This window comes from Sceloporus occidentalis, unplaced genomic scaffold (assembly GCF_023333645.1).
Source record: "Sceloporus occidentalis isolate IW3139 unplaced genomic scaffold, rSceOcc1.0.p SCAF_14, whole genome shotgun sequence".
Taxonomy (NCBI): Eukaryota; Metazoa; Chordata; class Lepidosauria; order Squamata; family Phrynosomatidae; genus Sceloporus; species Sceloporus occidentalis.
In genome coordinates, this window is record NW_028316994.1 from 7,753,929 (window position 1) to 7,779,153 (window position 25,225).

The 25,225-nt window shown below is 43.3% G+C and overlaps 1 protein-coding gene across 13 annotated transcripts in view; it reads right to left on the bottom strand.

Annotated features, from left to right (window-relative positions):
- Positions 1-25,225, bottom strand: part of LOC149303734 (myosin-10-like) — a 70,662-nt gene that overhangs the window by 22,901 nt on the left and 22,536 nt on the right. For 2 of the 13 annotated variants that reach the window (XM_089479994.1, XM_089479991.1), the window contains exons 5-29: positions 23,835-23,937; positions 21,105-21,131; positions 20,143-20,235; positions 19,582-19,645; positions 18,817-18,915; positions 18,311-18,454; positions 16,371-16,466; positions 15,712-15,830; positions 15,417-15,569; positions 14,151-14,324; positions 13,041-13,214; positions 12,330-12,444; positions 11,960-12,028; positions 10,709-10,902; positions 8,311-8,432; positions 8,047-8,116; positions 7,773-7,933; positions 6,577-6,685; positions 5,537-5,668; positions 4,720-4,926; positions 4,085-4,222; positions 2,946-3,069; positions 1,980-2,151; positions 582-794; positions 241-385 (exon numbers count right to left, since the gene is read on the bottom strand). In XM_089479994.1, coding sequence (XP_089336120.1) covers positions 241-385; positions 582-794; positions 1,980-2,151; positions 2,946-3,069; positions 4,085-4,222; positions 4,720-4,926; positions 5,537-5,668; positions 6,577-6,685; positions 7,773-7,933; positions 8,047-8,116; positions 8,311-8,432; positions 10,709-10,902; positions 11,960-12,028; positions 12,330-12,444; positions 13,041-13,214; positions 14,151-14,324; positions 15,417-15,569; positions 15,712-15,830; positions 16,371-16,466; positions 18,311-18,454; positions 18,817-18,915; positions 19,582-19,645; positions 20,143-20,235; positions 21,105-21,131; positions 23,835-23,937 — 3,217 coding nt within the window. Of the gene's footprint in view, positions 1-240; positions 386-581; positions 795-1,979; positions 2,152-2,945; positions 3,070-4,084; positions 4,223-4,719; positions 4,927-5,536; positions 5,669-6,576; positions 6,686-7,772; positions 7,934-8,046; positions 8,117-8,310; positions 8,433-10,708; positions 10,903-11,959; positions 12,029-12,308; positions 12,445-13,040; positions 13,215-14,150; positions 14,325-15,416; positions 15,570-15,711; positions 15,831-16,370; positions 16,467-18,310; positions 18,455-18,816; positions 18,916-19,450; positions 19,546-19,581; positions 19,646-20,142; positions 20,236-21,104; positions 21,132-23,834; positions 23,938-25,225 lie in introns of those variants that run through there. The other 11 variants (XM_089479992.1, XM_089479990.1, XM_089480002.1 and 8 more) reach the window with 7 other exon arrangements.

Below are 25,225 nucleotides of genomic sequence, written 5' to 3' on the forward strand. Positions count from 1 at the left end.
TGGGACTTAAGGTCCCATGTTTTTTGCTATCCGCAGAGTGGTGATGGGCCAGAACAGACCCCTTGCGGATAGCAAGGGACTGTATAAATGAATTAATTAAACAAATAAATTTAGAGAGCCAAAGGATCCCCAAACTTTTCTTTAATCCATTAGACTCTTAACTCCCAGAAATCTTCCCCATCCAAAATACCACTCCCTTCTTTCCATTGCATCTTGAGTCCCAATAGCCCAGCTGCGCACCCGGCGTGACTGCTCCAATTGTTCTGATAGCTCCTCCAGGGCACTTGTGTGGCGCTGACGCATCTCCAGCACTTGCGCTTCATGTAATTTGACCTCATCCTCAATAGTTTTCTTGAGCTCAGTTACTTCCTGCTCCCGCTTTGACCTGTGAGAAAGAGGGAGAGAGAAAGGACAGAGAGGTCACTGAGGGTAAGGGGCTATGTAGATGGTATCCACTTGGAGAGAGGGGGTCCTATTGATTCCTGGGGAAGAATGAGAGCAGTTCATTTATCCAGATCTCATGATCCAGGAGGTGGTGACCACTTAGGTGAGGCCACCACTGAGCAGAAACAGCTCTTTACCGCAACTCTTGTTGTGTGGCCGTTGAGTCCAGGGTGTCCTCAAGTTCTGTCTTCAGTGCCTCCAGTTCCTCGCCCAGGTCACGCCGCTGCTTCTCGGCCTTGGCACGGGCCACCTTCTCAGACTCCAAGTCCTCCTGCAGTTCAGCCAGCTGGGCTTGAAGCTCCCGCAGGGACTTCAACACCGCATTCTTCTGCGCTGATTCGTCTTCCACTCTGCAAGGTGGGCAAGAAAGGTCAGAGGAGCAAGAGGGCCATGCTGAGGGGAGGCCGAGGCAGGGCCCAGGGGAAAGGGGGAGGGAAGCTAGTGGCACATAGTATCCGGAAGGGAAGGGAAGGAGAGCAAAATGTCTTTGGAAGGTGCCATAACAGGTGCAGAGGAAACATTGTGTCCCCTGAATCTAACCCAAAGCTGTATTATGATAAACTTAAATACACATGGCTTCTTTCTAGAGAATGAATTCCCTTCCCCGCATACCTGCCATTTATTTTACAAAGCCATTCACTTTTAGAAAGCCATTCATGCAATTAATTACATGAACACTTTTGCATCTAGTTTAATTTCAGCATATTATCCCCTGGTCTTTATCTAAAGCTTTGATAAGTTGCTTTTTGGGACAACATTTCCCAGACCTTTCTGAGCTGTGGCAGGGGATTGTGGGTGTGTATTACAAATTGTAACTTTTCCAACCTTTGATTTTCAAGAACTATACCTTATGGGAATGACTGTTATTTGCCTAATCTCTATACAACAGAGATGCACTACTGTGGTCCAGGAGTTGCATGTGTCCCTGCCCAAGGTTGTTTTTATGGCCTACAATACCTCCAGACTTCCTAGACAGCCTTTTCTGGGCCAAAAAAGGGAGAACTCCAGAAGCAACAATTCACTGTTTAAATGGATTGTGAGAGTAACCCTTCAGAAGGGTAACATCAATAAAATACCCATGTTTCAGAATTGACAGTGGACATTCTGCAATTTCTGGTGTGCTTGTTTTATGATTTGGAGGTCTACATATCCCACAGAGGATCACATGGTCATAATACTGACCTTGGGACCTATCACATTTGCTTGTCTGCTGCACAAGGATTCAGCTGTGCTAAACGTGCAAAATAATTAAAGACTATCAACAGGTCAAACCTTTCAGATATCAAAGAGAACAGACACAAGGAATCTGTGATATTCTGGCCCACCATTCCTCTCAGCAACACTTGTCATAGCTAATAGTAAGAGATTGCAGGACCTATAATTCAAAACATCTGGAAGGACAAAGACTCCTTCTTTTAGACACTAGGAGGGACTCTTTTAGACACTGGGGCACCTCTCCCATCCTGTAGCTCTCAACAAGGACAAATACAGGTCTGAATCCTGCTGTCATTTCCCACAGGGCTTGGCTCACTTACCTAGCCAGGGCTGCCTGCAGCTCAGCCTCCTTCCTTGCCAGTGCTTGGCGGAGTTCCTCCAGCTGTTGCTGCAGCTCTACCACCTGCTCCTGCAGGTCACCTGCCTCCCCGTCAAGTTTGCGCTTCAACTTCTCCAGTTCCTGGCGCCCTTTTTCTTCCTTCTTTAGACGATCTGGAGGGTGGAATGGTGGAGAACAAATAAGAAAGTCAGACTAAATAACAGAACACATCTGCCCCAGTCTTGGGAGAGACTTCAAGGACAACATGGAATAAACAATCCATAAAGCTGTCTTATATCAGATCTGAAATTCCTCCTTCTAAACTGATTTATTCTACAACTTGGGAAGTTGCGGTCCTTCAATGGCAATGCTGAACTCTCATTTCCCATCAGCCCAACCCAACTCAGACAATGGTGAAGCATGACAGGAGTAGCAGTTCATCAATATCTGGAGAACAAAAGGTTCTCTGCCCCTGGTCTATGCCAGATGACAGTAGCACTTCTGGATCTCCAGGAAGGGTCCATTCTGCAGTCCTCCTAACAGAGAACCTTTGAATAGAGAACCACAGGAAAGCTGAATGTTTTTTGGAGGTCATGTACATGCCCCACCACTAAACTACAGGCCACAGCTTGGAAATGTTACTTTTTTATATTACACCTCTCAGAATCCCCAAGGAGCACATGCGTGGAAAATCCTAAGAAATGTAAACTCTCCAAAAGGAACCTTTCCATGCTGCAACTATGGTCCCACTCAACTTATTCTCTATGTTCTGCATGGCGACTGGGGCTGAGAGGCAGTCAGATAGTGTGTTAGAGAAGGGAGATTAGTTGTGGGGGAGAACATTGCCTCCTCCACAGTGCCAATTCCTACTAAACAGCTTGCAATTTCTGTCAGAACAGAAAGTAAACTACCCAATGTCAGAACTACCAGGAGAAAAATGTGGGAATGGCCCTATTTCTTGACACACCTTCCATGTCAGCGATGACTGCTTCATATTTATTGCGCAGCTTGGAGAGGCTTTTCACTTTCTCCTCCTCCTCTGCCATGTGCGAAGTGAACTCTGAGAGACGTTCCTCCATCAGCTTCCTCTCCTGATGAAGGCAATAGTGAGAGAGATAAATGAGCATAGTAAATACCCTAAAGGCACCAGATCCTGTCTGATCTTGGAAACTAAGCAAGGTCAGCTCTGCTTAGTACCTGGATGGGAGGCTGTCAACAAAGGCTATAATTTAGATTAAAGAACTGGCAAAACCACCTCTGAGTATTCCTTGCCTAAGAAAAATCTGGAGGGCACACAAAGCTGGAGGGCAGGGGAGGGAATGGTAAATTAAACTTCAGTTGCTATTTTCATTTCCCCAGGAAACCTGAGCATCCCTATTGTTGAAGATTTACAGATGCCTATAGGGCACAACAGGCCCTCCTCACAAGCAGTTTAGATCCAAGGTACTCAACTGCAGGGCCACAGAGGGATCAGGTCCACATCCACTGTTCCCCATTGCAGCTTGAAGGAGTTTGGAAAGTTCTGCTTCCCTGCTTGTAGGGATATAGTGATAAAATGGTGGGACTCTGCAAGGAGGAGAGAGTTTAAAGTTTCTTTCCAAACCTTCCACAATCCTAAATGAGATCTTGGGTAGATTGTGGTATGTGTTTTAAAGCATCTCGCATCCCTCAGTAATCCTGGTCCAGATGCTGGTGATTGCTGGTCAGCAAAAGAATATAGTGGGTGGGTAGGGGTTTCCCCCCAGGCTTTGAGGGCTGCTCACAATTTAGATAAGTGCTACTTAAGGTGATATTTAATTAAATGGTACCAGTCTATAAGCCACTGGCTGCCAGACTGCAAAGAGTTTACAGGAGGGGAAACAAAAAGTTACAGTCAATGGGGACAAACATGTTATTAGTCCCTGGCACACTGGGGGGGGGGGGGGGAGACTGCCAATCCACCACATCATATTGCCTTAGATGTACTGGTTTAATGACCAAAAGGTTTGCTCTTTAGAAAGGATTGGCTGCAGCATATGAGGCATACACTTGAACACCCCCTCTGAGTATGCATTCTACTCTGTGATTTGGGGATGGTCGTGAGACATAGGGAGGGTCCACACTCACTTTGTGCAGCTTCGAATTTTGATCTTCAAGCACCAGCAAGTCCTCCTCCATTTTTTTCAGCTTGGCTTCTGTGCTCACTTTCTCTAGCTGAAGCTTCTGCCGGGCAGCCTCCTCCTCTTCCAACTGCTCTTCAAGGTCCTAGAAGAGAGATCAAAAAAGTCAGAAAGTGTCAGAGATTCCCCAAAGACTGGTAATTCTAAGTCTGGGTGGGGATGAAGTCTGCTTTAAAAGAGGAAGAACTGGCAGGCACTCCAGCTGAAGTCTCCTTTGCTGTCTCCTTAATAAAGGTATTTTCCTTTTAAAAAGGAATGAAAATTATTTTAATCTGTGAACCCCCTTGAGGCTAATCTTGCAGAAAAGGTGGGTTATAAATCAATAATGTTGTTTTGTGGGCCCTTCTAGGCAGGGGGCTCCAGTAGTTTAATGCCACCACCTATTCCACAAAATGACTGTTCTGTTAATGACCAAGGCTGGGTATACTCTACACGCACACACAAGTTACACATAAGAAAAGGCAATTGTTGCCACAAACTTACAAAGCTAAGCAAAACATTCTTTCAGCAAGAAAATGAAAGGTGTCTTCACCTCTTAGCACTCTCTCTCACCACTCTGCCTCACCCACCCAAGCTTCACACCTGGATGTGCTGCTGCATTTTCTTCTTGTCCCCCTGCAGCTGCTGGCATCGCTCTTCTTCTTCCTCCACTCGGGACTCGAGCTCATGCAGAATATCCTCCAGCTCTTGCTTCCGAGCTGCCAGCCGTGCCCGCATCTCCTCAGCTTCAGCAAAGAGCTCTGTCTCAGCCTGCAGCTGCTCAGCCAGAATGGCCTTCTCTTCTGAAAGCTGCCAGGCAATTGGGATCAAAGAGGGAGAGGCGTGAGATCTCTAGAATCTCTAATTTGAGGGTATTAGAATGTAACAGGCTACCCCAGTGCTGCCCTACCACATCTAGTAAACCACAGAAATCCTTCAGTATCCTTTAAATATTAATTTAATTTATATCTCACCTTTCTCCAATGCAGCTTACAATAAAGGTAATACAAGATAGAGCTTAAAATCTTATGGTAAAAAAGTTTTCTAGTAGTTGGGGGATAACTTTTGAACTACAATATCAAGCACCCTCCCCAGCCATGCTGACTGGAGGATTCTGAGAGTTGTAATCCAAAAAAGTAAAACGACCAATATCTAGCCTTTTCTTAGCTTTGCTTCTCAAGAAAGTTAGGGAAAGTTAGCAAGGACAATTCACTGTGTTGAGGTGAAAGATGGCAAGAAATGCAACAGTTTCAACTGGAAATAGAGTAAGACTGTGTGTGTGCAGGAGGTGTGACAGATAGTAGTAGACAACAAGGTTCCATTCAGAGTTACTCTTCTGGTGATGCTGGCTGGGGGACAGTAAGAGCTGAAGTCCAAAAAAGGTGTTTTTTCCAGTTCTGGTCCCACTCTTTCTTCTCACCTGCTGGTATTTGTTCTCTAGTTCCTTGAGGTCCAGTTGGGTTTTTGTGTGTTTTTCTTGCACCTTTTGCAGCTCCAGAGCCTTTGCTTGCATTACCTCATCCTGGCGTGTCACTTGTAGCAGAGGCTTCACCTGAGGGGGGAAAAAGGAAAGACGATGTTAACAGACACACTAAGAAGGGATTAGGAATCATCTAGTATACTGAACCCATGACCATAATGGATAAGGAAGGCAACAAGAAATTGTAGAGAGGCAAAGAGCTATGCCAAGACTGTACCTTAGACACTGGACTCTTTATTAGGCACTGCACAAGCTTTTCCCTCCAGTCATGAGGACTTGGTTTATTTGATTTATTTGATTTTATTCATTCGTTTGATTCATTTAAAGCAGCAGGACTAGGGGTCTCACAGAATAGCCTGTTTTACTGCCTTTCCCTGTCATAAAGAATACGAAGCACCCTGGGACTGAAGGTTTCTGCCATCAGGTTGAAGATTCATGGCAAAGGGGAGACTAATATGTCTTCATCTATTGGCTGGAGAAAGAGCAGTTGACAGGAACTCACTTCCCACCAGAATGAACACTGAAACTAAGATGCAGTGCCTACATTTGCTTCCCCCTCTCTCATCCAATTGCTTTTTCTCTTCTGATTGGTCTTTTAGATTGAAAACTTGAAGGCAAAGACTCTGGAACACAGAACGATTGTGGCAAAAATGTTCTATCTCAATAATAAACAGAAACAGAACCGACAGGCACAACACAGGCCTTTGTTTTTTGGGTCTCCAAAGTTGTCCTGTGCTCTTTGACAATACCTCAGCACTACAGTAGTAGCAACTGAGCAAAGGAAAATTACTTTTCATACTACAACTCCCAGAATTCGTTTGTCAACATGGCCAGTAGCCATACTGACTGGGAGTTCTATGAGTTATAATTTTGAAAAACGACATTTCCAAGCCCTGGAGAGAAGCCAGTTATCTTTTGTGCAATCAATTACAAGCTGAAAGAACCTTGTCACAGAAAAATGTACACCTGTTTTGACTCACTTTGGTGAACAGACGCCACCACTGCCAGTGGCGCAACTTGAGGTAGGCTGCACAGTTGCGCTGCATGACCTTCAAAGCACTCATTTGCTGCTGCTTTTTCATGAAAGCCCTGAGAGGAAAGAAAGAAGAGCCTCCCAGTTAGCACCATATGGGTAAGCTGTGGTTAGGAAACTTAGCTGGAGTTTTGTGTACATTCTCTGATGATGTAGCTGCTTCCCCTTTCCCTCAGCAAAATGCACCAGTGGAAGAGGGCTTTTTTATGTACAAGCATACCTCAGTTTACAAAGATTTTGACAAGGAAGCTCTTTTTTACAAAGGCTTCACCTGCACTGCAGATATAATGCAGTTTGACACTGCTTTAACTGCCATGGCCCAATGCTATGGAATCCTAAGATTTGTAGTTTGTTGTGGCACCAGAGCTCTCTGATACAGAAGGCTAAATAACAAATCCAAAAATTCTGTTGCATTCAGCCATGGCAGTTAAAGCAGTGTCAGTCTGGACTATTTCTGCAGATGCAACTAAAATTCTTTTACAGGAGACTGCCCTTTTTGTTGTCTGTCTAGTTGGAAGTTTTATAAAACATCAGCACTGGGAAGATGGTGAAGAAGGGCTGGAGAAAAACAGACTTTCAGTGTTAGGTTGCAGCAGCATGTCTTCAGTAAATAATGCAAAAAGCTAGACCTGGGAAAGAATGGTACCAAAGTTTCTATTAAAGAAACAAAGCTCCGAAACACATCTACTTTGTTAACTGAAGTAAACCTGTTTAAACAGATGGTATAATACCATCAAGTTTAGATTTAAAATTATGTCTCACAGCTTGAACAGATGTTTACAACATTTAATTTACTTTCTAGAAACTGGGATTTCTGCTACTGTTAGTATACAAGTATGACAATGTCTTATACAAGCTTCCTTTCATTTTGCATTCTTAGTTGAAGACATACACTCTGTCTTTTGGTGGTAATATTCAATTTGATTATACTCACGTTAGTCTTTTGAACATTTTGTTTACTGTGTGAGTGTGTTTTCTCCATTATTGTATGTTACTCTTTTGTTGAGGTTCTTGTTATTTGAAGTCTTTCTTGACTTCATTAGTTGCCATTCAACAACTTCTGGAAGGCTTCATGACACATAACCCTGTTTTAAACTATGTGCTGGCAATTCAATTCACCCCCATTAACATTTCAGTACTCACTTGCGGGCCAAGTATCCCCTGGCAGCTGCCTGGAAAGACACTATAATATCTGTAATCTTCAGGTCCCGTTCCTCCTCCAGGTGAGCCAAAACACCAGCCCGGAAGAAGATCTTACTCTGGCCAATGCGGTAGAGGTTGGGGTCCAGTTCCAAGGCCTTGATCTGTGAGGACAGAAGAGAAATGGTATCACTAGTTCTCTATAGTTTTCTGGAAGTGGACTAATTTGGAGCCACACTGCCATTTTCTGCCATCTTTACAATTGAATCACACATACCATACGTTCACAGGCCTGTTTTCCATCCATGAACCCTTTTGGAATGGCGTTTGGTGTCAGGATCTCATACCTGTCAGGAAAATACAAAGGAACAAAAAAGTTAACACAGTGCATAAACTGGACATTGCAGTAACCTGCTGGCCTGTGAGAAGAATCAATTAGAAGCAACAAAGAATGTTACTACAGACAGAACTGACCCTAGATAATAGAAGAACATACCCAGATGCACATCATCATCCCCTAACAAGGTCAATCATTTGATACCTCTGACGAAATTCCTGAAAGATGATGCGGTTGGGGAACCCTTGGCGGCAAATGCGGATTCCTTCCAAGACCCCATTGCAGCGCAGTTGGTCCAATACGAGATGTGGTTCCAGTTTTCCAGCCTGTAACAGAAGCCAGGAGAACCAAGGCCTATCAATGGACACTTCAGAAAATTGAAATCTGCTCATTCTCAAGAGGTAGATGGTGTCTTGATTGCCCAAATCCAGCACTAGCCACAATTCCCCATCTTCTCTCTCTCTCTCTCGGTTACCTGCTTCCCATCCTTGAAAGGACTAAGAGGAGCATGTGGGTGGGGGGGTTACTTTTCATTTTATATTCACAAAAAAAAATGAAAAAAATACTTGCCTAATCCCCCAAGAATGTCATGACTGAGTGGGGATTTGAACTCAGTCCTCCCTAGTCAAAGTCCAACCCTCTTGCCACTAGACCATCTGGCTACTTCTATGTCCTTAATGAGTCGTGCAGCACTCCCTTGTACAGCCATGCCTTCCTCCCCTCATATTTCCTGGGCCCTTTCACACCATACAACTATAATTCCACTTCAATTGCCATGGCCCCATTGTATGGAATCCTAGGATTAGTAGTTTGTTAGTCATCAGGGTTCTCTGGTAGAAAATTCCAGTATTTTATGAAAGTAAAAGTCCTAGGATTCCAATTTAATTATCATGGCATACTGCCCTTCCACATGTTAGAGATAGAGTAGCTAAAGTAGAATCAAAGTGTTATACCTGTGTAGTGAGAAAAAAGCCCCCTGTCTCTTCTCGTATAACCAAGCTATCCAAACAGCTCCCTAACACAAACTCAAAGTTTCTCCTCAGGGCATAAAGGATACCTGGGGCCCTTTCAGATTACACACTTTATACTGCTATGATTCCACTTTAACTGACCTAGCTACATCCTATGGAATCCAGTGTTTTGCAATTTAGGGAGGGATATTTAGAATTTCAGACAGAAAACTCCAGAATTCCATAGGATGCAGCCATGGTAGTTCAACTGGAATCATGGTGCTATAATAGTGTAGTGTGAAAGGCTACAGTAATGTAAGCACTGTTAGAATATGTCATAAGGTAAGGATCTCTTGGAAGTGGGGAAGAGAATTAAAGTTGGGAGTGAGTGGCTATTGGCTCATTGTCTCAGGAGTTGTGAAAAGGCTGATGTATGAGAGTTGGTTGGAGATGAGTTTAGGAATTAGTTAGTGGGATTTAGGAGTTTGAGTGGTGAAGTCTGCAAGCCATTTCCTATGAGGGGCAGTTTAGGAAGCTGGGTATGTTTAGCCTAGAGAAGAGAGGGATAAGAGGTGACATGATAGCCATGTTTAAATATCTGAAAGGGCATCATACTGAAGATGGAGCAAACTTGTTTTCTGCTGCTCCAGAGACTAGGAAACAGAGCCATGAATTCAAACTACAGGAAAAAAGAATCCACCTAAACATTAGGAGGAACTTCCTGGTGTTAAAAGCTGTTTGACAGTGGAATACACTGCCTCTGTGTGTGGTGGAGTCTCCTTCTTTGGAGGTTTTTAAACAGAGGCTGGATGGCCATCTGTCGGGAGTGCCTTGATTGTATATTACTACATGGCAGGGGCTTGGACTACATGGTCCTTGTGGTCTCTTCCAACTCTACGATTCTATGTGAGTTAGTCAGCTCAGAAATAGAGGAAAATTACAGTCAGGGTTATGGTTAATTAGGATATGAGTGAGGAAGAGAATAAGAGATGCGTATTAACCATCAGTCATGACATATATGTATTAAATAAGTAATCTGTGATGACATGTTCAATTTCTGCTTAATAAAGGATTATTTTTCTGCTATACACTTGAGTCTCTGAGAACACTACATGTCAGAAAACTTGAGTTCAGACATGGAGTTAATGGTGGCAGCGATTAATGCAGGGTGGTGGTGTCTGGTGAGGAGGTAAGTTGAATAAAATCTTGCACAGGAACTAGGAGGGCATCTAAAGGTTTTCACATTTTATGCTATAGTGGTGGGACAAGAGGAGGTTCTCACATTGGTAGCAGAATAGGAGATAAGTGAAAGCCATCAAAGTTGGTGGCAGCGGAGGGAATAGTGGAAACCCTCACATTTGGTGGCAGAGGTCGGGGATAAGTGAAAAACCTCATAGCCCCCAAGAGGGATCTTCCTTATCAAATAACATAGTCATTATCAAAGAACACAGTCAAGTAAAAAAAACAAACATTGATGTATCCTTCCTTTCTCTCAAGAAGAGCCTTGGACCTTCTGACTTGAAAGAAGGATCTTCTCCCTACAGTGTCAAATATGTCAGTCAACATCTTTTGTGACAGCTTCAAATCCTGATTTCTCACTCACCATACCCTGCCCCGCAGGCCCCAAAGCATCCACCACATGAAACACTCACTCTTTTCTCATGGTTGGGTATAATGCAGCGCACAAAATTGGGGTTGGTGTTGCGCAGGGTTGACATGAGTTTAGAGAGAGACTCTTTATAAAGCTGCCCCACAGTCCGGAACATTCCTTTCTTTGTCTTGTACGAGGTGCCGAAGGCGAGATCTCCCATCCCGCTCACTTGGTCCAGACCTACAATCCGGTCCACTAGAGTGCAGGAAAAGGGATTTTTTAAAAAATCAAACAGCCATCACAGCTAGTACATTCATCCTTTCCCTCCCCCTGCACTGACATAAACTGGGATTCCTTTCTTCCACTTTTTCCCAACTTCCAGTACAACCATCCCACATTCCACTAGTCTTTTCTGAGAGAACAGAAATAACCTGGAGTGTGTATTTCTCAACCCAGTTATGAGATATTTAGAAACTGTAAGGTTGGAACAAATGAAGGATATCCAGAGAATCCAACTCTTGGGGACTTCAAAGAAAGGTCTTTCAAGGTTTCAGCACAATCACCGCCCACTCCTCCCGATTCTTAATTTCCACAGTTAGAGTACAGGCAGAAAGCAGGTGAAAACAAGGTTATGTATATAGTAGCAAGCGGTGTTCTCTAGCTTCGTAACTGATTTGCTCTGATCTGTCACACTGGGCCTTTAGAGGCAGAAGTAACATAGACCTTTAGGCTACTACTAGCTCAGAGGCACCAAGAGACAAAAAAGCACTGGGCTGAGCAGTTGAGTACAAAGAGACAGTAAAGCTCCATTCCTCAAACAAAATGACTGGGGAGCAAACCCTATTCAACACATGGGATGTGCTTCAGAAGAAATGTGCACAGGATTGTATTGTTAGCAGACCATGGAGCATTAATTTAAATAAGTAATGCATTCCTCCATAGTTGACTTGATACTTCATTAAAAAAATAAATACTAATGGCCCAAAATCTCCCAAAGTGACTCTGCCTCTCAAAAAAATTCTGAAGTAACAGGTAGACATTGCTCATTACACTACAGTTTTTTTAAAATGCCAATACTAGTTGTCGTGCCACTTTCAAGTAATAACACCGTTACTTCTGAAAAAATCACACACTATAGGTGATGTTCTTACTTGCAATACCTTACTTCCAGCAACTGGCTGCTCAGAAAATAGAAAATTGAGGTGAACAGGTATATTCCGCCCACCACCAATCTCCTGTCTCCAATGTATAAATACACCTTTCTCTCAATCTGTATGGGAAATGTGTATTTTTGTTTGTGGGAGAAACGTACTTTCTACTGGACCCTGAGGTGCCACGGCATAGCTGTCAAAGAAATAAACCTTCTGTATATTCTGGATCTCTGGAGACAGGACAGGATGAGAGAGGCAGGGATGGAGAGGGGAAAGTGAGGTTTCACAAAGCCATCCATTATGGGACAGAAGACACAGGTCAAGGAGAAAAGACAGAAAGAGCAAATAGCAAAGTGGTTAGTACCAAACAGCTATAGAGAGGTTTCAAGCATTCCCCCCTGAGTTATGATAAGAAGCATTAAGATCTACATGCCACCTTGTTATCATCCAACAGTTGTTAATTAAGATATATAAACTCAGATTCAAGCTAGGCAATAACTTCTCTCTCACCGGTCTTGGTAAACACCCTACCATCTTTCCAAAGTTCTGCTGTGAACTTGTCGGCACTCTGGTGGAGAAGGGTAGCCACATTGTCATTCAGAGGGTCCATGTTCTTCATGAGCCACTCATCTGCTTTGTAGTCCACCTTTCAAAGAAAAAAAAGGGTGCGAGGATGAAGACAAAAAAGACCTGGACATCAAGGAATGTGATGTAATGCAGCCTTGTACGGAGCTGGAGCAAGTTATTTTTTTGGCCTGTAGCTTCCAGAATCCTCAGCCAGCATGGCCTCTGATAAAATTAGATATGGTTACATCATGCTGGCTAAAATTTGGGGTGCTACAGCAAAACATACACACACACACACACACACACGCACACACACACGGGCAGAACAGATAAGTGTAAGTGAAGGGATGTGAACAGTCCCTCAATACAGACTTCTTTCATCATTCCTCCACATAGAACCTCTTATACACTTTTCTTAGCTCAAAGAACCACAGTTTCTCAACCTTAAATCCCCAGATGCTGTTGGACTACAAATTCCATTATCCTTGGCCTCTGGTCATGCTGGTTGAGGATGATGGAAGACATAGCCCAAAGTTTGAAGCCAGCACTGGACGCTTGCATTCTTTTAGCTGCTGGAAAACCTAAAATGAAACGGTAATGCTTTTCCTCTTAGGGACAGAAACCTCAAGTGATAGTGGAACACAGATGGAGCCAGGGAAAAGGAGTGCAACCTACCCTGCCAGCATAATGGATGATGCAGAAGTCAGCTTTGTCCCGCAGCTGCCGGGGCTTCTGAAATTTCGGATGGGTTCCCTGCTCCTGAATAACTTTTTCCACAAAGCTTTTGTCAGTAGCTTTAGGGAACCAACATTCCTCATCTAACAAGGCCAGCACCCCTGGGGGATTTGCCTAGGAAAGAGCAAGGTACAAGTCAGAACACTCAGTGATGAAGTCTGAGGGCTTGCAGGCCACACTTTATCCACCTCTGCTCTAAGCAAAGTATAGGATTGCAACAGAAGGCCATCTCCTCCTCCCAAACAAAAATCAAGAGTAATAACTGTTCAAGGATAAGGTCAGTATAACAGATCCTATCTGATCTTGGAAGCTAAGCAGGATCAGCCTGGTCAGTATTTGGAAAGGAGACTGCCAACAAATACCAGGTACTATGGGCTATATTTTAGAGGAAGGAACTGGCAAATCCATTTCTGAGTATTCTTTGGCTAAGAAAACCCTATGAAATTCATGAGTTGCCAAAAGTCAACAGGTGATTTGAAGGCATGTATACACATTCTTAAATGCTCACCACTGACTAAATCCACACACTCAGTGCTAAACAACAAGTGTCTCTGCTACACATGGGAAGAGAATGGGAAAAATCACAGGATGGCATAGCTGGCAGAGCCATTTCAGACTGCCATAGGGAGAAGCATTGCTGATTGGTTCCCTCATGTTAAAAAAAAAGAAGTTAAAGCTTTTTGTGGAAAGAAAAAAGAAAAAAGAAAAAAGCTCATTAGGGAAAGAGATTCTCACTCAGTTTACTCCTTACTGCATAGTTTTCTACTTGCAAAGGTCAAAAACAAGACAAGCAAGAAATGCAATTCCTGATCTGCAGTCTGAAATAATACATTCCATTCTACCACCTCGTTGTGCCTTTTGTGTGGGCAAAATATCAGAGATTACAGCATTCTTAAAGCTGATCATCAGCTTTCTGGCTTCTAGTACTGTGGGGTGGAGGAAAATTTTCAGAACCTTGAGGAAGAAACCTGTTTCCGCATAAGCTTTGATCTTTCCCTAAATAACTCTGGCACCTTGTATCTTCCTCTTTTGACTGCCAAGCTTGCTTACCGGTCTCTCAATGAGATCAATGCAGGGCTGGAGGTCCAGGCCAAAGTCAATGAAGTTCCATTCAATGCCTTCTCGTTGGTATTCTTCTTGCTCTAGTACGAACATGGTATGATTGAAAAGCTGCTGGAGCTTTTCATTGGTGTAATTGATACAGAGCTGTTCAAAGGAATTCAGCTGTGGATGGGAAGGGGAGAAGGGTGGAATTAATGTTATGTAAGAGGTCAACATTCAAGAGGGGGAGTGCCTTATCAAATTAACACAAGGATCTTTATGTGTTAAAATTAGGTGGATTGTGTACTTTCTTTACAGGAAGGTATCAAAATTGATAGCTCAGCAGAGCAAGCCTTTCTCTGTGGTGGCCCCACAACTGATGAATCTCTTCCCTAAGGAGATCCCACTGAGCTCCCTCTCCATGGACAGCAGTGAACACTGCTTGACTAATGGACAGCAGTGAACACTATTGACTAATAATTATTGGTTGTTTCTGATGGATTACTACTGTTTTGATTTTACACATATGAATTTGCTTTATTCTTAATGTCTATATTGATTGAAACATAAATCAACATCTTGCTCCTATGAAGAACACCAAATATTCATCTGTCCTAGAAAGGGATCAAATCTTTATGGCCGGTTAAGCAAAATGAGTTTTGCAGCACTCAGAAAATATTCAACAGAACCTTCGACTCAATGGCTTTACTCTCCAATCTGGTGTAGTATGGAATCAATTTGGCTATCCAAATTGTAGAGTAAATGCCATCAAAGCTGAAAGGGGCCATATACTAGTAAAGAATCAATTATTGTAAGAATTGTTTTTTACAAGTCAGTGTGGCCTACTTCCAGTAGGGACCAACTAAACACCTCTGGCAAGCACACACAGAGTTTGAGGGCCATGTAATACCTGGACCATATAATAAAGTGGAGAAATAACCAGTTCAGATTCTAAGACAGATATAAAACAAGCTTAATTCCTAGCAGCAATGTTGCATCTTTTACAGGAGACAAGAGGTGGTGGCATCATGTCATATCAAGTTGTACCTGCTGAATTTCAGCTTTTCATGCATGCACTGAAGGGGTAGAGCCTCTGTCAGGAAGCATAATAAGAATAACTTTCCTTTTCAGACATCATAAGTAAACAGTAGTGACTAGGCGGGATGGAAGAAACAAAGGAAAGGATACAAAAATGGTAGAAGAGAATGTAAAGATGAACTTATGTTATCCATGAAAACAAAAAGCTGATCTCCTAGCTAGCAGGTCTTTTCTCACCTGAAAGATTTCAAAGCCTGCAATGTCCAGAATGCCTATGAAGGATGCCCCCTGACGCTTAGTACGGTCCAGTGCCCTGTTGATCCGATGCACCAGCCAGCGGAAGAGCCGCTCATAAGTGGCTTTGGCCAACGCTTCAACAGCAAAATCAGCCTGGGAAGGAATGAAGAGGCGGGAATTGAACTGGACTTAGCTTGACTTACTCTGTCAAACCCTCAATACATAGGCAAACTTCCTCTTCCTGCCCACCTGCCCACCCACCAAAATTTCAGCTGCTGTCATTATCACCACCAACCTGCTCCTTTGTCTGTGCCTTCTGTACGTAGTCTCGGCCAACTTTTATGCGTGGGGTAAGTATGGCACGTGTGAATTCAGTAACATTCATGCCCAGGAGGTGGCAGAGTTTTTGAGCAGCTGAAGAGAAAACAGAATGACCCAACAAAAGTTTTTGGTTAGTCCATCCCTCTACTGGCAACCTCCCCCCCCCCCCCCAAGCTATTCAATTCTTTCAAGCAAAAATTTACAAGATTGCATCTGCCAGTTCAGGTGAGGAAACAGCTATATAAGCTGTGCAGGTTGATGTTAGTCCAAAACATTGGGCCAGTTGTGTCTTGCCCAAATGGCCAGACTTACCATCAAAGTACTTGACAGAATGCCATATCAGACACAAAAGAAGGCGCAACTTTAATATGATCCTTGAGTTGATAATTCTCTGCACTTTAAAACACTTATTATAGTGGTGCAGAATTTCCATTTAAGACAGGACAAAATTGAAACAAACGGGGAAGTTAAACCAGCATTTGTTTGGTCATCTGCTGTAACTCAATCTTCTGGAGCAGAGTCTTAACCAAAGAAGCAGATATAAACTCTGAATACAGCTAAGTCCTTCACAGACCCCATATCTCTATCAATCAGTGATGACACATATACAGAACACACACACCACTGCAATACCTGTGTTATCAGGCATGGAGGCCTGATCTGTGTTCCTCTCTTTTCGGAAGACAATGTTGCCAAATTGCAGCACAGCTGAGACCATCCGTAACATGCCTGGTGGAGAAGATGACACAGGCACATCTTTAGAACCAAACCACACTCTCTCTCAACCCCATCCCCACTCTTTACATACGCAAATATTCAAAGTCATTCAGTGAAAAAGGATCAACCAGTGGATCCATACCAGATATAAGGAGACAACACTTTGCTATATAGCCCATTAACCTGTGAAACTCACTGCAACAAGATGTTACATGGACCTGTACCAGAACTGATGTGTAGCATTTATAAAGCAGTTTGGATTATTCCAAGCACTTCAAGTATAAGGATCATAATATAATGTAGCAATTCTGTAAGTATTACCATCATTATATGGCAAGTAGTTAAGGGGGGGGCGGTGCCTATAGTCACTTCACGAGTTCATTGCAAAGACTCAATCCACATGAGAAACCTCCTGGTTCCTTGCTGTGGATGCCTTCACACTAAGGGTGTTCCCTGACGGATGGCTTCTAAGGCTTCTAAGACACTGTGCAGCTTGTGTGTTTTGCAGAGAATTTTCCAGGAACAGGGAAAAAATATGAAAAAGCAGTGAGAAGACGTTGAAGGTATTCAGATTCTTTGTTCACTTCCTTTTTACTGATCATTCAGGCAACACAGTTAACAAAATAATGTTCACCCTGCTTTTTCCCCTTCCACTTTTGGAAGCTCGTTTATTCCAATTTCTTTTCCTTTTTTTAAAGACAAAAACACTGAAGAATAGCACTGGTGTAAGTCCCCTTGGTGCTGCAATGCCACTCCTTTCTCCTTTATACTTACAACCCCCATTTCGCCTCCCATTGGTTCTCTTCATTTTCTTTAAATTCAGAAACAGAGGAGGAGGTAAACCCTTCATGCTGAACAAAAAGGGAGGAATTATAATGAAACTGAAACGTTTTGCCAGCTTTACAAGGCTGAGGTATATGGCAGGTAAGTGGGATTCCCCAAGCTTATAAGTATTGCCTTTTAGACTCCAATTTAACAGCTAGCGGAGATTAAGAGGCTCGACAGACCACTCCTTTGAAGTGGCATCCTGCCGCCCCTTTCAGCATCAGATCAGGGCCACAGCAACCGCACCCCATTGCCTCAATCCAGTGCTTTGCCAGCACTAAAACAAATGGCAAAATGTCACTCCTTTTAGCGCTGGCAAAAAGGTGCCCTTGCTGCCGTGGTGGCGGCTTTTCGGTGTTCCTTTAGTGCAGCATGTATAAATGCTGTGCTAACAGAGCACTGTGACGCACCCCGTTATGCAGTTGGGTGCACAGCATGACACCAGCGTGGGGACAGTCAACGTGCATATGCCATGCCGTCCCCACGCTGGTGTGTACTGCCAGTCAAATCAAATCAAATATATTTAACGCCAGTCTGTTTAGCTCCTTATAGAGTGTTAACCCTTAAAAGTAACATTTAAAGCTCTGGCAATCACCCCTACCTTCTTGAACCTGCATCTTCACAGACATTACCTCCAAAAACACACTTGGCCACTGTATTTTCCCTTTCACTATGTGGATTGGCATTGTTGGTTGTGTTGGAGAAAAAGTACAATGAAAACTATCATTTTCATTGAAAAGCAATTATCTCAGTATGTTTAAAGTGTCCCAGTGTGAAAGCAGCCTCATCAGCACTACACCAGCATCTAAATGGTTTTTCAGACCCTATTATGGCAAACAAATGGTCGGTTGATACTATCAGCCCATATTGGCCAGAACTGCATGTTTTGTGCCACCAGATACTCAAGGACAAAGGGGCCATGGATGTCTCCATCACATGCTCTGCTTGCAGACAAGAGATATCTAGCTTGTTCTGTCAAGCAAGAATGCTGAGCTGGAGAGATTTTAGCTCCTTTATGGAGAAATACTCACAGTGTATCTCCTCATGGGAAAAGCCCATGATGCGCATTGACTCCATGGTCTCATGGAAGATCTCCTTGTCCTGCTGTCCAGGGATGGGGAGGTACCCATTGGACACGAAGCGATATTGATTGAATGGCTCCAGCAGCAGCTCTCCTGTAATGTCCCAGAAGAAAAGCATCTCTGAGGCAAGAGGACACTTTTGCAGGTCAATCCACAATGCCAAGGAATTCCCCCTACACTACAGTAGGGGGAATTAATACCTCGATTGTTCATTTTTGTTTTGCCATTATCACTGTTTCCCAGTCAGTGTGCTTTCAACCAGGTTTATCAGGAGAGGTGGAAAAGCTAGAGGTGCAACCATTTCCATCTTCAACCCCTAACTGTTACCTCCAGGTTTATTTACTGCTCCTCTCTAAATACTGGGAGACCCCAACTTCAAAATACCCATGACCTAACAGAATCAAGAAATGAAGATTTAACCCATGTGGCTTGGTGAAGGCAAGGGAATCATTTACCTTTCATATGCTCACCAGCTCCCACTAAGAGCTGGTAGAAGATGTGGAAGGTTCGCTCATCCTTGGCTTGACGAATGGCTCGTGATTTCTCCAGGAGATCTGGGACACTCAACATTAAGGATGTGGAACAAAACTTTTTCTCACCACAAAACCTCACTCTTCTAAGAGGCTAAGGCTCCCAGCATCCTTACACTCCCCTCCAACCCATAGGAAATTCTAGAACCAGAAATTCATTTTCCTTCTTATATGCCAGGAATCCCAGAAATTGGAATCACGTGCTCCCTCCAACTCATCAGGAATTCCTTGTTGTCTCTAATTTGTCAGGAATCCCTGAAAAATAGGATCAATATTCTTTCAAACCCATCAAGAATCCCCATTCCATCTAATCTGTCAGAAATTCTCACAGTTAGGGTCATATGCTCCCTCCAAAAAATCAAGACCCTCCTGCTTCTTCTTATCAATCAGGATTCACAGGAGCTGGAGTTCCATGCCTCTCCAACCTATCAGGGATCCTCACACTTAAATCTCATATTTACGAATTTTCAGATTCTATTCCCTAGAATGCAGGAGTATCATAGCTTTAAATCCCAATGTTAGCCCATCTAGAATAATTTACACAACTGCTGGAATTTACCTATGTATTGACTCATCATTCAACAGCTGATTCAGTGGTTCCTCTCTAATTAGGAATAAATAATAGTATACAGGCTGTATCTTCCAAACTCTTCTCTTCCAAATCCTTGTACTCTCACACAAGTAGGATACATGTCTCTATATTGGCTCCAACAATGTAGCCAGCTACATCAAAATTAATCCGAATAAATTTACCCTGTGGAAACATGGGCAAGAGGAGAATGAGGAAAAGATTGGGATTAGTGAATGCCTCATAAAGGACACTTGAGGAAACCTGTTTCTTTTATATACAAATATTCCTAGGAAATGACAACTACATACATAGATAGAACAGAGTGTTTTCTCAAGAATACTCTGACTTGAAAATATGGCATATCTCTTAATATTTGCTTTGTTTTACACTTAGCCAAGCTATAGTCGTTTGAAGAAGCTTTTCATTGCCTGGATACAAATGGGTCAATCTTCCTTAAGCAAGAAGAGCAGAAATTCATTCCTACACACGAAGTAGAACTAGTACATCCACACTCCTGATGCAAGATGAAGGAATAAAACATGCAAGTAGGGATGGGGCAGATGAAACCTCCACTAACTTTGGTGTTTAATTTCTTTGAAAGAGCTGTTCTAGTATGGATTCTGATGCATACATTTCCAAAACAGCGCAAGGGCTATGGTTTCCTCTCTCCATCAACTTACGAATCGTGAAGAGTTGTCATTTTTTACAGTCTTTGCATTGCCAAAGGCCTCCAGGATAGGGTTGGCTTGTAGCAGCTGACGCTCCAATTCACCCTAGATCCAAAGAAAAAGGAGAGGAGGAGGAGGGGAAAAGGGTTACCAAAATCTAGAAGCAGCTGGACATACATCATGATAGAAAGAGCGATATAGGCTTCCTTCCAGCCTAGCAAGACTACCAGGCAAAGTAAAGACTCTGAGAAATTCCAGCCGTAAGAGGTGGAAGGATGGTGCTACTTTGTGGAAGGGAGCTCCTGCAATTGCCCAGCAGTGGTCCCTGCTTGAACACTGGGAGAACAACAACCCTGCAAGCTTGCACACAATACCCACCCAGCACCCCCACCCTTCCAAAAGCACAACAGAAAATTACTCACGTAGGAAGCAGGGTTGGAGGTCTATGGATTACAGGGTGGGGATGACATCACAAAACATAAAATTGAATGAATGGAGGGAAGGGAGAGAGCAGGGAGCAAGACAAGGGAACAAACAGAACCAAAGGATTAAAATCAGACCACGAACAAAACAAAACAAAAACAAAAGAGAACCTGATGACAACAACAACAACAGCAACAATGCAGTGACGTGAATTGGGAATGGAGGGGAGGGTACAGGAAGGCCAGATTCCTGGCTCCCTTTCCTGACATGTCCCCCACTTGAATCTTGTTCCTTTTTCAGAGAACCCAGTATGCTGGTTCTGATGTGGGAAAAGAATCAAGGAAGTTTCTTTCAAACACACACACACAGAAAAACTCATGATGTTTAAAACCAACAATAAAAGCTTTTAAGCCAGAGTTAGAGCCCCAAAAGGAGGCAAGAGCAGCAGCCAATGTAAGTGACCAGCAGTCAGTCCTGGAGGATGGACAGCGGAGGAGAGGAGGTTGCAAGGGGGACTGGCATTGTAGCAACATGCATTTGCTCTCTCTTGCCTGTTTGGCTTCGTTCAGGTACTCCGGCTGGGGCAGTAAGACAATAGAGGGGAGATTAATACCAGCTCCCCTTGACAATCCAGAAGAACATCCTCCCACACACAAACACTGTCACAGACAAGACCCCAAAAGCCATTTAGGCTCACCCCAAAAGTTCAAAAAACACCTCCCAACAAGCGGTGAAATCCACAAGTAGAAAAGAAGCACTGCAGAGGTGTGCTTCAAAGGAGAGGGCCGACATGCTTTGCACAGGGAACTTCATGATGGCTTCAGTAGAGTTTGGGGAAAATGTTACATTTTTGGACTACAGCTACCAAAATCCTCTGACCATTACAGCCACTGGCCATGCTGGGTAGAGAATTCTGACAGCTGTAGTTTTTAAAAAAAAAAGGGGGGGGGTAGGTGCTAGACCAGTGATTCCCATACTTTGGTCCTCCAACTGTTTTGAACTTCAGCTCCCCAAAGCCTCAGCCATCTTGTCTAATGGGTCTGGAATTCTGGGAGCTGAAGTTTGGGAATCTGGACTAGAGTTTGGGAATCAGTGCACTAGAGCCTTAGACCCAGTGCCTCAAAAAGTCAGAACCACCAAATGTCTGAATCTCAGTTTCCGCTGAGTGCTCAAAAAGGTCACAACCAACCTGAGAGAATCCTTGGCTTGCATTCTCTCCCACGGACAGAGAGAGGGTAGGGATTATCTGTTTTTACATCTGGAGTTCTGGGAGGAGCCCTATACACTAATGGGACCAGAATATAATTACTATTATTGCTAAGGTTAATGGTAGCAATTAATTAACAATAGCAGCCTATAACAGTAAATGACAGTTTCTCTGCTCTAATATGAAAAGTGAATAAAGCATACCAGATCTAGAATAGAGAGCAGATTCCTCTAATTTGCCAGTGGCCTCTTTTGCCTTGACCAACTGGGTACCTTGCTGGCTCAAAGATAATGGAAATCATAGTCTAATACATTTAGAGGACACCTGATTGGATAAGGCTGCTCGAAGCCTTTAGGTTGGAATAATACATTTTATTCAGATACAAATCTGGTGGTTTGGGTTTTTGGCTGTTCTGGAATGATCTGCACTGTGGAAAAATTCTGTCCACAGGCTTGAACCTCTTTCAAGCTAAGAAGCAACCAATAGTGCCAACATGAAGGGGATGTGGTGGGATTGCAGGATTTCTCTCATAATTTTTGGACAAAAAGAAGAGGAAGAGCTCTTTCCTGACTGCAACTGGCCACAGCTTACACCCCTTTAGAAGAACACAGTCATTACGAGCCTGGAAGTGTGACTCTTTTGGACTATAATTCCCTGAATTCCCCATCTGGAAGAAAACAGTCATTTCCAGAACTGGGTAATGTGATACTTTGGATTTGATTCATACTTCATGCTAGCCAGGGGATTATGGGAGTTATAGTTCCAAAAGTCATGTTTCCATCTCTGGTCTTTTCTAGGATCTGTGTGGCACTGGCCTCCTCATATTGTGCTAAATCCACAATAATGAGGGCCCTTTCCCACTACATAAATTGCACCATTATGATTCTACTGTAACAGCCATGGCTGCATCCTATAGATTCATAGTGTTTGCAGTTTGGCAAGGGATTAAAGTTCTCTGTCTGAGAATTCCAAACACCTATCTTTAATATGCAAATCCCAGAATTCTATAGAATGTTGTCATGAATCATAGATTCTTAGAGATGGAAGGGACCCTAAAAGCCATCTACTCCAATCCCCTGCCATGCAGGATTATACTGCTAAAGCACTCTTGAAAGATGCCCATTCAATCTCTATTTAAAGGCCACCGAAGATGGAGGGTCCATAATGATTCAACCAATGGCAGTTAAAGTGGAATCACTGTGCTGCAACTGCATGGTGTGGAAAGGCCTCCTGAGAAGCATTTGGGAAGCTACCTGTGAGTGTGTCATCAAAGAACCAGAATGACCTGGAGGGAGGCAACCAACCAAACAAAAAAGGACACAAAGACTAAGGGACACATGGAGAATGTGGGAAGAACAGAGTGAACAGTGGCATACAGGTGTGGTGGCATACAGGTGTGGAGGAATGACTAGAAAGATACCAGAAACTCATTTCCTTTTTTTTTTTTGGGGGGGGGGGAAGTAATGGAAGACAGGAGAAGGATGCTGACACTCCTTCCTACTTAAATGCCATCCACAAGAAATATGGTATCCAAATTCCAAACCAGTGTAGACTGGATGTGTAAGTAATTAAGGAAGAAAAAGCTCTCAGTAAGTGCTTGAAAAGCACTTCACTTTATCACTACATCAACACATTCCAAGGCTGGGCATTTGAACTTAGGGCAGTATCCAGGTAGAGCTTGGCTCAAAACTGAGCCATGGGTGTTGGGAACCTGCTGTGTCCCCATGAAATCTCACTTCATTGGCATGATGTGGGTAAGAGAGAGTGCACCACACAGCTCCACTTCAGGAATGGGAACACACCAGGACTGATCTGTTGGAAATTGTTATGGTCAGGTTGGTCCACTTGCAATAAACATGCTGCTCTTTCAGGGGCCAGTAATGCAAGGACTGTGTATTTTTCACTGTGGGTTGGCTTGGAAAATGCAGGAGTGTGGAGAAGTTAATTTTGGGGTGACAGCTCCCATAATCCACCAGCCAGCATGGGCACTTGCTTGAGGATTATGGGAGTTTGAAATTCAATTTTTCCAATTTCTCGGAAGAAGCTAAGAAGCCACAAGCCAGAAGTCACTCACCGGTACGTTGTGGTCTTTGCGGGCTTTGTGCGATGAAGCCACATGCGCCAAATACTGGATCACTTTTTTAGTGTTCTCGGTCTTGCCAGCACCTGACTCACCCCTGCCAAGACAGCCAAACAGTGGGGGTGAGAAAAAGAGGGCACTGGATCCTGCATGGCTCCTACCCAGCCCCTTTCTGCCAAGCTTAGCTATGTGGTCTTCTCAAAGAAAGCACTAAATACAATGATTCTGCATTCCTCTTTCCTGGGCCCATATAGCACATTATTTAAACCAATGCAATGCAACAGCAAAGAATACAAGCCTGGAATTCTGATCTCACTACAAGTCAAGAACTAAGGATTATAATAATATTATGGCAGTAGCAATAATACTCTGGTTATAGGTTGGTGTAGAATAAGACCTGAGTAACACTATTACTACAGGAAGCAGTTCCACTTCTCTGTAACAAAGGAAAATGAGACAGCAGCCAAGGCCATTTCTTCAAACCAGATGAAAGAGTACTTGGTCCCCTCCCCATCCTTTTTCTCCTTTTGTGTGGTGTCATTTTTAAATTGTAAGCCTATGGGCGAGGACTGCCTTTTTCATTGGTTTTATGTAAGTTGCTCCAAGAGCCCTTTGAGCTGAGGAACAGGAAAAAAATTCCTTATATAAATAAGTAAACAAACCCTGCTTGGCCAACAAAGCTTACTAAGGTAGCCTTGAGCTAGTTGCTAGCTTAAGTCTTCTTTACAGTCTAGCTTAGCCTGCTTTACAGAATTATTGTGAGGATTATTTGGTGGCTTGATGAGAGATCGTGCATATCTTCTTTCAAGATGAAAATGTCAACAATGAACAATAATCTTCCACTTTACAGACCAGCCTACTGGGATCAGCATGGAAAGTGCTTCCAGCACACTAAAGCAGGCTCCCCCGTGCCTTCCAAATGTGTTAGACTACAACATCTACAATCTGCAACCACCATGATGGTCCACAATTCAACACACCTGGAAAGCACTGGGATATGTTATTACTCTAAAGTGATACAAAATCACTAAGTATTATGTATTATCATTATATTATTAACTTTATTTATACCCCACCTTTCCCCCAAGAGTGGGACTCAAGGCAAATTGCAAATTAAATTGATTGCAATATTGGTAAAAACATACAAAAAGTCCTATTTATTTCCTTCTTACTTGATGACAAAATATTTGTGGTTCACTGCCTAGAAAACCCAGAATTATTATTTAGGGGCAGGGGGAAGAGAAGGAAGCACTTTGCTAGGGGAAAAAGGACTTTCTCCTCAACCTGGCATCTCAGGCTGCATTTGCACTGCAGAAATAATCCAGGTAGGCACTACTTTAACTGCCATGGCCCAATACTGTGGAATTCTGGGAATTGTAGTTTAC